Below are 14,925 nucleotides of genomic sequence, written 5' to 3'. Positions count from 1 at the left end.
TGTTCTGGTTTTGTACAAAACATTTTAATAACATTTAAATGTCGGGTTTATATTAAGGTCATAAAAACATTTTTAAAATGTTTCATTTTAAATAACTGCGATAACATTTTAAAAATGTTATCAAAATGTTATTGTAAAACATTTTTGGCAAACAGTGTTTCTTCAACACTTACATAACATTTTGTTAGAATGTTTTGCATCACGTTTTCAAAATGTTTTTTGACATTATTATACCCTTTATATAACCCAACATTCAAAAAAATTTTCATTTTTTGAGATTCTTTCATCTTAATACATCGATTAGGCTCATCAAAATTTGACTTGAGGAGTCAAATTATATGCTAGCCAGTATATCCATTCCCATTTGTAACCTAATGAATAGACCACTCCGATACACACGATTCCTAAATGCCACCAAATTATACAAGAAAGCAAACACATCACCTATGTGTTGTTCTCATTCCATTCTTTCACATCTATTTCATGCTATTATACCATCAACAGCACAAACCCCTGAACTCTAAAGCCTTTGTACCCAAGCTTTACCCTATTCTTCCCAAAGGGTCCGACCGGGTTAAGAACGCCAAATCGGTCTGGGGTAGCATTATTATTGAGCCCCAATACAGTGAGTCAAGCAAAGGGGGTATTTGGATAACCAATCCCCCTGGCATGGGGAGTATTTGTATTCACCATGAGTATTTCTATTTTGATATTCATACATCATGAGACATTGGATGTTGCTGAAGTATGAGACAGAATTTCCCACTGTAGGGTACAGTTTTCACACAACTTATATTCCATGCTTCAGTAATTTTAAACATTTTATACTGCTTTTAATGCATCTTTCATATTTTTTACTAAACCTTATATAAATTTTCAACTTATAATGTCCAATTTGTTTAACTTTACTATCTACCAATATCATGCATTTCTTTCTACACATATTTTTGTGCACATAGTTTACTAAATTCTCTATCTGAATCTCACTAACGTGATTGTTAAATTCAGCTAACACACTGGTTTCTTCACAATAACTTAATGCAACTTTAACATACACGACTAGACATCACCAAACACTTGCTTATTTTTGTACCTAATTTAAAGGCGAGTACTCCAAATTTATCACCTAATGTTCTATTTTTGATGCACCAGCACCTGATCTTCGAAGTTGCATTTATATCTCTGCCGCCATTTTTGCATTTGGTATTAGAGTCTTGTGTTGTCATGGTGTTGTCTGTTGGGGAGAGGGTGTGTATGGACCTAGATGTAGGGGGGGGGGTGGATGTGGAGGTTTGTGCATGCAATTGGCAAACTACTACCCAAGTAATATTTCATCCTTATCATTCATGGAAAATATTGTTTCAAAAACACAAAAATTAATTTTCTTGTGTGTTACCAAAATTTTAATTTTGATGTCATGAAAGAGGAATGATGTCAATAATGTTACTGAATAATGCCCAAAGTTCTTAAGGCGGATCAGAGGGGAGTATGATCTAGCAGTGTTATTACTCAAATATTGAGACAAATAAAACTGACACACAAGAGGAATGGTATGAGTTATAGGAGATCCCCAGGTTTGATATAAGGGGTATCATTTCTGCCCCATGTGCATGATTTTTATTTAGGGGATAACACCCAACACTTTCGTTTTGACGTATTACTGACCTTAACGCAAGAACCTCATGACCTATGAAAATATAAATTTGATTATTGGTTTTCTTGACTGATTTCCTACAAGATCATTGTATTAATATTATTATTAGGAAGTACACTGCATTTTTTATATGATGAAAACTAGACAAATATGGCTTCTGCCATCCTGCTCGCCTTAATGCATCAAGATGTACGATTCATAAATACCATAAAACAAAATGTAAATAGACAAGATTTCAGTAACATCAATTGCTGGCAAATTGATAAAATTCCTAATTATTTTGTCATTAATATCAATATTTCATACGATGGAAGTCAGGCAATTCCATGTGCACTGATTTCAAAATCTCTACTTATCTACTAAGTACTAATAAAACATGCATAATACTGACAATATAGGCAGCTACATAATCAATCTTCACACTCAATAATCACAGAATCTTAGACTTACCACGCTTACATACGGACTTGGCAGGTACGGTGGAAAACACGGGTACGGTGAATTAACAGCATACATCACTTTCAACTTGAATCTAATGATTCAGCGAGCCGTGTGTCGGACTCGGCACATCCAGTTCAACCACATACACGCAACATGTATGAAATGTTTGAATCAATGTCAGCAATTTCAGGCAAGGATTCTTTAATAGAAATTCAAAATAATACAGTCCAAGCACTGGATAGTTGTGGTTGCCCGTAGCGATAGGTGGCATCCATCCCTTTAGGTCAGAGGTCACACAAGAGAGGATATGCTTGCAGTGTCCAATGGCTTCCAAGTGAAAGCACCTTGATGATAGATTCAGTCCGCAACACAGCAGAAGGGAGTGACTGACTCGTTAAGTAGTGTCCTGTCTTTGGCAAATGATACCTTAACTACTAACTTTGGGATATATCGTTTTAAGCAGTGTTAGTAAACCTTTTCTTATACCTACTGATATCAATGCCCACACTCTGTAGTCTGATACCAGTGTTGTAAAACATTCAGTTAGCAATTGAGAAATAATATACCTCTATGTCAATAAGCAGCTCAGGATATGGGTAGTGCTAGCTCAAAAGACACTGCCAGTTAGAGTGTCGATAACAATAAATTTGACAGAAAAAAAATAAGAGTCCCAGCTACATATGCATGTATATGTACGTCGTCGTACGGGGAGATGAGTGCACTAGTCTGTTTTCGTGAAGTGTCATACAGCGGACTCGCCGTAGTAGATTAATACGCATTATGCTCGACGATGATCCGCGAGAATCATAGTAGCAAAGCGGAGTTGTATATTAATACTTGTGTGTGTGCCTATATGGCAGTAAATGATGGAGGAAATATGGCTGTGTTTAGTAGTCTGCCATTAGCATTAGGCATGCAGGGATGACAGATGAACTGACTGACTGATGCAAAGTCTCTACAGATTCAGACTCCATGCACCACCCTGACAAGCAGGCCAGTTCACCACACTATAGGGGGTTATATACCAAACTAGTAGCAGCAGTAGGGGTGACTCAACTACACCTAAATTAAGCATCACATCCCTACAGGTGTACAAACTCATTTTAATTTCATCAAATATCTCGACTGAACCTGGCGCAGAATTTGATATCAGAAATTACAATCTATCTCAATTACCTTGATCAACCAACACACAAGATTCTAATCACTATTAACTAATTACCGCTAACTGATTAAGAAAGATTTAATCTATGGACATTATGGTCAACTCTAATGCATAGTACTTGGTAGTTAGCAGTTGGTGGTTGACAGATGCTCTATATTGGTCACTACAGGATAGGTCAACCCTGGCTAAATGACCAACTGGAAGAAAATCAATTATTCACGTCTTCAGTAGATAGCTCTTTAATGACAGAAAACTTGTACATAAGTGCTTCAGTCTAATCATTTTCAGATGAGATGGCACTCCAGTGCATTCTACTGCCAGCATGGATGTATTTGTGTGCTACATTCATTTGTGTGCACATTTGCATTCCCTTGTATCATGGCTAAGTCTGGGTGTGTCCCAATATGTATTAGTAGATCTATGTACAAAACCTGAAAATCACTTTTGGATGAGAAAGTAGCAAGGTTCTTTTTCAGATCCAAATAAACTGGTACTCACTCAGATTTTTTTGAAAATTCCTATCAGGAATCTTGATCACTCTGTTGTGGTGTTTCTAGATGTTTGATGAAATGGCAACACTGTTTCGTTTTAATAATGTTGGCAGTTTACTTGGATCTGAAAAAGAACCTTTTCTGGTTAATTTAACTATGATCGATGCTGATGAATTGGTTTCAAAAGAAATAAATTGAACACTGTTGCCAAAACCAGAACCAAAATTGAGGCAAACAAAATATTGCTTGATAGACTTTAATAATGGGTATTCACCATCCCAAAAAGAACACCCTATTTGGTTTGGTTATTCCATAGTCTATATAATCATATCCTCTACACATCCTATGAATGCATCTATCACCATTGTAAAGAAGTGTTACATTTCATTAAATGAAAATTAAGTTGACAGTCCATGTTTTTAGATTGTTAAGTTATCTTTTCATAGAGTAAGACTTGTTCAATACACTATTTGCGATCATTCACACAAACTGTTTTCATAATCAAAATGGATCAAACAATTTTCACACAAACTGTTTTCATAATCAAAATGGATCAAAACATTTTAGATATCTGAAAATACTCACAATTCTATCATTGAGAACACTTCTGTTGCTTACTGCCTATAATACCAATATGTGTCATCTTTAGTAGATAGCAAAAATTTACTGAAAACTGAATTTTTCTTTTACTTCAAAGGCAAGGCCTACTATAATACCATTTGTGTCATCTTCAGTAGATAGTAAAAGTCACTACCTCACTATGCTAATGAAGGTCAAGAGATGCAAGCAAGTGCACTTCATCATCAATAATTTTAGTAAAATGTACAGAACACCTCAATCACGACTCTAAACAATATTAAGTGCACCAAGACAAATAGCTATTAAAATGTTAAGTACACATTAGTTCTTATTTGAATTTTAACATATTCAATTACAGGTATAGCATGCTCAAGATTGTAATCAGAAGTGACATACTATGTACAAGTAGATAGCCAAGGACTGGTTACAGGAAAACCACCATTACTACTGTCTCCTACGATTTATCATTGGCTATCAAATGAACTCTTATTCACTTTAAATATCTAGACATCAATGCTGACTGCTGTGAACAGGTGAAACAGTTCATTATATAGACTTTAATTTATAAATTTGATCATTTTTGCATAAAAAGATTGGAATAAATGTGGACTGTATCACAAAACAAGCTACTTTAGTTTGGGGGTTGGCCTTGGAAGTTTAGAAGAAATTTGGTGTCAGTTAAAGGCTTTTTACACAGTAAGATAAAAGTACATATGCATTGTAGCGTTTTCAAAGAATTCATAAATGATTTCTTTTCCTATAAATCACATATCTCTATTTTATCACATTAAAACTTTCACATGTCCAGGGTTGAAAACCAGACATGGATTTCATTGTGAGTTTCTGGTTTTCAACTGTTGATATAGTAGTTCTATGCAACTCTCTTGTAATTGAGAACTCTTAATCCACCTCACATGCCTACTAGTCCTATAAATAAACCCCAATGTCATCTTCAGTAGATAGCAAAGGCTGCCTAACTCACTCAAATTAATTGACAAGTGTACAAAAACTATCAATAGGCTGCTTGATATGATATTACTACTCTTTTTGTGCATGTACAGAGCTTCAAAATTGCTATCTTCAGTAGATAGCAAATATATATACAAGGCACATCTTGGGTGTTAGCAATCTAAATCCTAGAAATGAAAAGCAACAGGAAGATATCCTAGAAATGAAAAGTAACAGGATAATTATAAGCTACATGACTAGCATAGTATTTCAAAACACATATTAATTTTCTTTCCTGTCTTTCTTTCTTTTCCAACAAAATACTGCCAATGATAGTTATTAGAGACTGGTATTTTTGTTTTTACTATCATGTCATATCATCTATTACACGATAGTGGATAGTACAAACATATTCTATATTGTTTATTCTCATTCTTAGACATTTATATATTATTTTATCTGTAATATTGTGATAGACAACAAAAGCATCTTCTATAACAAGGTATGTCCCAGGGAATTGAAATACTGCATTCACTGTCCACTCATGCAATCACCTGGATGTAGCAATTCTTGTTGCATAAAATGGACAAAATGTTAATCAATAAGGAAATAAAATCCAAGAAATAAATGAAAGGAAGATTAAATTCACCTAGGACAATGCCGTTTGGATAAAACGCACTAATCTGGCATGCAGGAGAGAGTCCCATGAGTCGGCCATCTTTCCGGCTCAAGATCAATTGCACTCTTTAACTCTTGTAAAACAAGCAGGCCGTGGTGGACAATGCTCTCTTGCTACTCGGCTGTCTGGTAATATGCCATGCACGATGCTCCACATTCAACATTCACAAGGTACTCTAAGACTTGTTAAGACCTATCCCAAAAATCACCTAAAAATATGAACAAGTTCTTGTTATAATATTTTTATACTTACCTTACACACCTACATGGATCTATGAAATTCTAATTATGTTCCTAAGTGTTGTGATCATAATTGTTGTGCATAATAATTGTCTGCGGTGACTTTCATGTGGACGGTGTGGGTTAACAGTATCCTGTATGATACAGAAAGCATCTGAACTGGTTACAAACACTTTTTTCTGATGACTTTTGTCCGAGTAACTGTATTACTGCTTCAGTATAAGTGAATTTTTGCATTTATTTAGTACTGGTTAAATCGCATCTTGAATCTCAATGTGATGGAAATCGATGTATTACTTGAGGGTCAGGTGTAGATGTTTGGCGAGTTGATGGTATAACGGGTGGGTGCGTCAGGCAGGTATTCATGTGTTTGGTGTAAATTGGGGAGTGACGCTTCAATTTCAAACATGGTTGACAATGTGAACTCATCATTATATTTGAGGAATAAATGTTGTTGTTACTTATTTACAGATATGTGACTCCTCGCCACAACTGAGCCCGGATGTCGCCAGTGCCACTATTGAGATATGCTCCATCGAACTTAACAATAAACAATAGGAAACAAAGGATTTATTGACTGTTTTATTGATTTTTCACTACTTAAATGTCAAGTACTATAGACATGATATACATCATTTTAAAGCTAATTTAAAGCAGAATATTTTGGTTGAATATCTCAAAAATGATGATTGGCGACTTCCAGGCTCAGTTGTGACGAGGAGTCACATATGGCAAAAAAGAGCATTCAATTTCTATTGTAATGTATTGTTCTCAGCAACATGGCAGTAAATAGCATCCTACAAGCAAGACTTCTGATTCTTTATCATAATGACATCTACCAAATTGAATTGGTATTTAGCCGAGTTACAGTTACTGGAAGTACATTTTAGGGAAGCCCATGAGCCAGGGGATGCAGGGTGCAACACACACACACCCCCACACCCAAATCACTTCTGTGAACAAATGATAAAATCTGGCTAAAAAAGTCCTCCATTTTACTTGGTTGTACCTTCAGGTCCATAAATAAGTACTTGTTGTTGCCGTATCCACCCACCATTCATGGGTCACTCATGTCCAGAGCTGACATACATGTACTCATGTGTTTCAGGTAAGCCCATGAGCCAGAGGGTGCAGGGTGCGACACACACACACCCAAATCACCTTTTCTGTGAACAAATGTTAAAATCTGCCTAAAAAAGTCAGGCTACATTTTACTTGGTTGTACCTTCAGGTCCATAAATAAGTACTTGTTGTTGCCATATCCACCCACCGTTCATGGGTCACTCATGTCCAGGGCTGACATTGTCTGGCTATGCCTTTGAGGGCTAAAATCACATCGCAGGTAACAAATCACACATACCATACATTTATCATGTCCAATGGGACTTGAATGGTGAACTAGTACAAACTTGAACTTCCAAGGAGTTCAAGAAAAGGTTTATTTTGATTAAAAGTGGGATGGTCCACACTTAGCACAAAATCTGAGATTGTCAAGCATTCATTTGATATGTCGAATCTCCATTTGAAAGAACTCATCTGAACTGTAAAATTAATTTCCTTGTTTGTCTTTTATATTTCTTCCACCCACTTTTGCAGCTCACATCCTGTCATTTAAAGATTATTCATGTTCCTGAAAACAGCAGATCACACAGACTAACAAATCTTCTGGTTTACCGTAAAAACCCTGATACTTAGCATATGTGCTTACTATCGAGCGCTTTTAAAACATGCAAACATGAAGAGCCCCATCCACAAAAGTGTAAAGGGTTTTGAGCAAATCATCGATACACATGGATATATACGAACAAGTAAACCTGCAAATTTGTTAACTCCTGTTTTCAAAAGTACTCAATAGTAAGCACATATGCTAACTATCGAGTTTTTACGGTATTGCATGATCTAAAAATGCAAGTTTTCTTCAGAAACTTAAAAGTTTGAGCCACTATGAAAAACTTTTTCTTTCCAGCAAAACCAACAACCTGCTAGACATTGAACTTCCAGCATCCTGTTTTCCTGAGTCAACATATTAACAATTTATTTAAACCTGCTCCAATTTTTACAAAACTAATCAACACTGTTGCATGCCTGCCTCTTTTGATAAATTAGTTTCCCAGATTTTTCATAAATCAGGTGTAAAGAGATATCACAATTCAAAAATTTGAAACCAAACTCTCCGCTCTGTCTGTCTCTCCAGAGCATTTGCTGGGCACCAACAATTCCACAACGCAATCTCACTCCGGATGAAAAACAGCAACAATTTGACTAATTAGGCAGACCTTTCTCCGATCCCAAACTCTTAATTCTGGGTGATATGTCACAAGTTTCTGCAGTTGCGTGTAACTGATAGTTTTGTACAAAAGAGGACAAAATTCCCGAAGAAAATATCGTGCAGATTGTTTTCCGTCTTATCCGTCTTCAAAATTGACCACGTCACAGACTACCCTAAATTTGTAACTGATATTATAAAAGTGTGGAAATCCTTCAGAACAAAAATTTTGCCCCAGGCCTATTCATATTTTTTCATCCCGTTTACAAGATGACCATACGGAACATGATACAGCCCAAAGAGCTGTGGAATAATAGACGACATGGAAAAAGTATCATTCCTTTTTTGCTTTCTTAGTTTACAATATTGTGGATTGTATGACAGTGTCATTTTACTGGAAATTAGTGCACGGCGTTGACCATGTTTGCGAAAGCAGAAGTCAGCTACAATGCCAATTTACAATCAAATACGATTGCAATTAATCTGCTTCTAGAAGTTGAGTTTGTTTAACCACCCTCTAGAAATATAAAGCTATATATATATAGTATTTTCTTATTTTATGTGGGTTTATTATAAAGAAGTATTATTTTTGCATGCATGATGACATATTTAAAGGTTCTCAGGAATAGAGCAACTTCCCAAATCACTGCAGGATATAAAATGCAAATAAATACCGCTTGAAAGATGGCAAGTACCTGTCTTTAAAGGGACATTTTTTGATCCACAGCCTCATCCCCCAGCAAGTACCTGTCTATAAAGGGGCATTTTGTGATCCACAGCCTCATCCCCCAGCAAGTACCTGTCTTTAAAGGGGCATATTTTTGTGATGCATAGCCTCATCAACTCACTTTTCAAAAATAAGGTTGAGATTTTTATACCATCGGAAACCTCTTGCTATACATAATGTTTGTGTGCACAACATTTAACTTTGAAATTTTGGCAGCTTCATCTATTGGAAAAAAAGAGGATATTAGAATCACTAAATACTCCTTTAACAAGAACTCCTATCTGCTTCAAGAGTCATTGAAGATAATGTAAATCATGTAGTTATATTGAATGGTTTCTATAAACCAAAACAAATTTTAAATGGGAAATTTTTAACATCCAATCACTGATTTGTTTCAATTCTTCTTCTTCATTTTTAATTTGATTACAATTTTGCTACATATAATTTTTTGGTCCTCATCTGAAGGATTTTCATGAATCGATGAAGGAGGGATGTTTTGTTTTTCTTTCTTCTCTATGTAAAAATCAGTATTGTTAGTAGCTTTTATTCTTTTCCAACAGTGCTCAAAAGAAAACAAGGTCCTTTTCCTTTTCTTTCAAATGTGAGATTCAGAGGGATAGAGTACAATAAAAAGACTTGCAAGTGACCCCTGTTCTCTACTAAACTTATGTATAAAGTCTTCCTACAGCATTTATAGTTTTAAAAAAATTCTAAAACAACAAAATTTTGACTAATCCCCAAAAATTTAAGCGGAAGGGGACGAGAACCAAAAACATAATTTATATGGTCTTTATAATCCATATCATAGATAATACGATAAGATGTGATACTAAAAATTTACAGTACAAATTCATCTATATTAATTGCATTATCTTGTACAAAACAGCCACTGACACCCGTGATAAGTTCAACTAATTTCGCAAGCAGCAATAAATGGCATTCATAAATGCTCTGGCTAGCGTGAGCTCCCCAGCCAGCAAGCATTTATTGGCAATATTTCAGCCGATTCAGATTTTAAGCTTTCACCATGCTTTGTCCCAATTTTTTTTCTTCAGCCAACCGCTCTCTCTCTCAATTCATGTACCGTAACTGCTACAGTTATTGAATTTATTAAATCGGACAACGACGAGGTGGAAGCATTAAGGGTAAATAGTTTGGCAGCAAATTGAATTTGGTTCAATAATTTGTGTGTGTCGCTGCATCATAACAAATACCGTCAACTGGACTGGTCTTTTGATTTTCGTTTCAAACATCACAGACTTTTGCATATCTTGTGGCTGCTATATATAGCATGTAGTTTAATACAACTATTTGTAGGGTTGATTTGAGGCCTCAAACTTAAAGGAAAACAATTGTTATGTAGAGAATAAGTAGTTATTATCATAATTATAGAAATTTTATTTCTTGCTTGAAAATTATTACAAACTGGGAATCATAATACTTAATTTGTATGACTGTGTTTAATTGAAGAACAGATGAACTGATTTATTCTTTAATAAAAAGTTAATGAAAGCAGTACATTGTGATAAAAACTGATAATTAACGCGTGGGGGCTTTGAGACAGCTTTTTTTCCGCCTTACACGATTAATTCTGTATTAAGTTAAGTTATATACAACACACAAATATCAAGAATATTAAAGCTTACATCATTATCTCTGTATTTAGTTATGCAACACAGAAATATCCTAAGCATCCCACGGTTTAGCACCAACAGCAGAGCCAAAACGGCAGTAGCAGAACTAGTCGCCGGGATAGCAAGCTGGCGTCCACCACTGCCAGCTGTCACAAAGCATTGTGGGTAAAACACTTTGATTGATTGCAATTGAAAGATGGGACACACAGATTTAGCAACTGTGCATTACTGATAATTGCTTCCCCTGATTAGATTTGGCCAGTCTGATTTATTGGGACCCAAATCTCCTCAATTTTTTGACTTGGTATCCAGATATTCCCTGTCGCGTGTAAATAATTGTCTAAAAACAGGTTAACCATGAATGAAATATCATTCATATTTTTGAGAGCATAATGACAAAGTTTAATTAGTTATAATCAGTCAAGTCCCTTGATGATTTACTTCCAATCAAAATAAATGTGTAATGTACGAATACGTGTAAGCAGAATATCGTGTGAAAATGAGATTGGTTTTGCTGCGGTTTAACACAAATTTTCAAAAATAAAAGTGCACATTTTTAATGACCTGTCACTAATTGGGATTTTTGTCCAATACACAAAAGAGGAGATACCAACAAAATTCCATTTCCTCGGTTAGCAAAAATTGATAACTTAACTGATATATAGCTTGTTTCAGGTGATATAATTGTGGTTTGCATTATAATGGAGTAAAAAAATGTCTCTATTATCCTTTAGGCGATGAAAAAACAACAACCCTGTTCTATGGGTGGACGTACCATTGAAGTAGGGTTGGTCGGTCAGGCGTTTTTTTTTGGGGGGGGGTTCTGGAGGCTAAAATTATGGCTTGAAATAAGCAGGAGCAAGGGGCAAATTTACCCCTGCTAAAAGGCAAATTGCTCCTGGTTCTGAAACAGAACTGTGTGTATTTGTATAGACCAGGGCAATATTTACACAAACACCCAAAATTGCTCTTGGATCTGAAATCCTTATTTCAAGCCCTGCACCAAAATCCGATTTATTTTTTCAAGACATCTTTCAAAAAATGTTCAGCTAAAATTAATATATTTTGGCCCCAAAGCGGCTGATTATAATTGATTTTAGCAAAATTTAGTCGGGCCTGTAAAACAGGCTTTTTTTCTCTAAATCACCTTCTTTTGTTACAATAATGTCCTAAATCCTGTTCAAGCTCAGACTACTTATCAACACAGATATTGAGATGTAATTATTTCAAAAAGCTTAAACATTGACCAGTTTAACCATACACCTTTCTTTTTTCAGGGTGTATAAACAGAAAGTGAACCCACCAAACCAGACAGTACATTACATGGGAAGGATTGACTAAGCAACGATGAAATTTGTTCTCGTTCATCAGATGGCTGGCTTGGTTTTACCTATGAGGGCTCACTCACTACATAACATGCAGTGTTATAAATGTTCAGAAATAATAATTTTGTTGTGTATGGGGTAAATCCAGTCTCTCCAAGGAAGTTAGTTTGTTCATCTGGCACAATAATATTTACACATGAAAAGCATCTAATACTAGAGAAGTAATGCTGGATCTTGAACAAAACTTTTGAAAATCCACCACTTTGTATTTTCTCTGACAGCTCATATTCTACTTCATTAACTTCTTGGCTTTAGTTTGGGTATGGATATGCGGCTGGGATTTCAAAACCATACCCCAAAATACCGTATATCCTCGAATAGTCGCCCCGGGGCGTTGCATTTTCCAAAAGGGGGCGTTTATTAGAGGTCATTTTTAGAATGATAAATACCATTAAAATCATTAGCTAAGCTTAAAACTCATGTTGAAATGATGAACTATGAACTTAGGAACGATGACTTCCTGTTCACTTCCGGGTTTACGATCAGACTTTCACCTACTACCTGTGCCATTATCGATCGTATGTGCACCTTGGTAAGCTTACTACACAAGATAGCATGGAAATATCAGCATTTTTTAAACATCTTGGTTGAAAAAAATGGTGGAGGGCATTTAATCGAATACTAGTATTCGAGGATATACGGTATACCAAATTTGACAAAAAGAAGACCCCAAAATATATCCATTTTCACACACTGCAGATCATGGTGGCCCTGGTAGACGACAAGTCCTAAATCACCAAGTAGGCTGCAGCACTGACGGGCATATCCTAATTGTTGTTTAAACCTGAATGAACTATCTTCACAAGACAGCAGATCTCTATAATGCACTCCGAAATCACTATTTAGTAGATGATGAAGATTACACCATGGAATGCCAACTCTACATAAAAGGACCATATTTATGTCTATTAATCCTGTTTTACTATCTCAGGTAGTTAGGTATTTTCAACTTTTTGCATATTTCTTTTCCAACTCATCAGCTCTCTCCCTCCTTTTAACTCATGACTTTAAAATAATCTTTATTGGTGTAGCTTAGCCATTCCAATGGTCATGGCATCACAGACACAGACAAATAATTCTATCTAGTGCATACATGTAAAGCATGCAAAAACATCATCAACAAAATCAACAAAAAGTTATGAACCAAAAATAAAATCTATTTAGAGTACAACATAATGATATTACAAGGCATTTTACCTTACATTTTGAGTGGAAGCTTGCAAATGAAGTTAATTTGACATGAATTATGACTAATCTACTGGCTCGTATTTTTAAGGATGGTTTACAAACTTACCATCTGCTCTACATCAGTCACTTTCCTATGGTTAACAGGATAACATCACGGATTGGACATCAACTTACTACAAATTGCTATGCCTTCTAAATTTTAATATGTTCAATTTTTTCCCACTATATTTTAAATGCTTTTATATTTTGCTAATTTTGAACTTTCACTGAAGAACTAAATTTGCTGCAACTTTGCTGAATTTCAGTTGGAACGAAATGAAAGAAAACATATTGGCACCCAAAGACTCATCATTGACCAAATTGCTATTTTACTGGTTACCCCCTTGTGGTTTCCACAGTACCTGTTTCAGGTGAGACTCCCTGTGATGCAGAAAATTACACCTGACAGACATGCCCCCTCTGGAATTGCACGCTGTGAGTAGAGGTTGGCAGGTTCAACTCAACCAAACTAAACGCCTCCAGGTTTCATCACCATTGCTGACCAAAATTCCTCAGGAGGGAGGGCCACAAATGGCAGGCCAATTTATCATATTCCCTTGGTTTTGGTACATTGGCTCACCTGGGTGCCAATGTTTTCATAGGCTATGCACGATTTGTTGCAGCTTTTCTTTTACATTTTAATCAACATCTCATCCTGAATTTGTCCCATTTTGGGAAGATTTTGACTTTTATGTTCTCACAAGTAAAATACAAATAACCATCAAATACAATAAGTAACATCACCATGCCCATCACCATTCATAGGCTTAGGAACCAGGGGGCTTGGGGGGCCTCAGCCCCCTCAATAATTTGGTGCGGGGCTGGAATACCTTTCAGCCCCCCATAATCGTAGGTGAAGTTAAAAAAAATGTTATAAAATAGAGGGAAATGAAAATGGGTGTTTGTGACCTACATTTTGCAAAATTTTCTGACTCAGAGGGGGAAACCCCCCTCTGGAACCCCACCAAAATATTTTCAATTTTTAGCCCCCCCCCCCTCCCATGTTGAAAATCTTCCTAAGCCAATGACCATGAAACAAAATTGATGGAAAAAATGGAAACCTCAAAATCTGTAAATGTCCCTTTTAGGTTAGCAATTATTTAAACTGTTGCGATTTGGTAGTTCACAGCATCTTGCGAATGGTAGTGCACTTTGGCAAAAATTGCCCGGCTCAATTCATAGCATACTACAGTTTACAAGAAAAAAATATATATATAAGTGGTGAATATTACAATGGCCATTAAAGGGAATAAAGGCCATGCTGCAAAAGGTTTATACATCAATGCTGAAAACAAGCACAGAAACATTTCCCTTTGAAAGACTTTCATAAACATTTAACATTTTGGGTCTATAAAGTTGTTACATGATTAAATCCCTCCCAAATCTTACTTGGGAGTTGGAACAATCTCTATCATTTGAAAAATTATCAGCCTTGTCAATAAGCAGATTTCGGTATCAACTTTGAATTCAAAATTGTACATAGTGAATAA

General features: G+C 35.7%; 1 protein-coding gene across 2 annotated transcripts in view; it reads right to left on the bottom strand.

Moving 5' to 3' along the window:
- The window catches only part of LOC140138091 (protein phosphatase EYA1-like), a 351,231-nt gene that overhangs the window by 236,250 nt on the left and 100,056 nt on the right, over positions 1 to 14,925 (bottom strand). Inside the window, exon 1 of one of the 2 annotated variants that reach the window (XM_072159972.1) lies at positions 2,105 to 2,647. The exons of the other annotated variant lie outside the window; for it this stretch is intronic. Coding sequence (XP_072016073.1) covers positions 2,105 to 2,170 — 66 coding nt within the window. The 5' untranslated portion in view covers positions 2,171 to 2,647. Of the gene's footprint in view, positions 1 to 2,104; positions 2,648 to 14,925 lie in introns of those variants that run through there. 2 annotated transcript variants of the gene reach the window in all.

This window comes from Amphiura filiformis, chromosome 17 (genome assembly GCF_039555335.1).
Source record: "Amphiura filiformis chromosome 17, Afil_fr2py, whole genome shotgun sequence".
NCBI classification, from domain to species: Eukaryota; Metazoa; Echinodermata; class Ophiuroidea; order Amphilepidida; family Amphiuridae; genus Amphiura; species Amphiura filiformis.
This window is presented reverse-complemented; position numbering and strand designations above follow the sequence as displayed.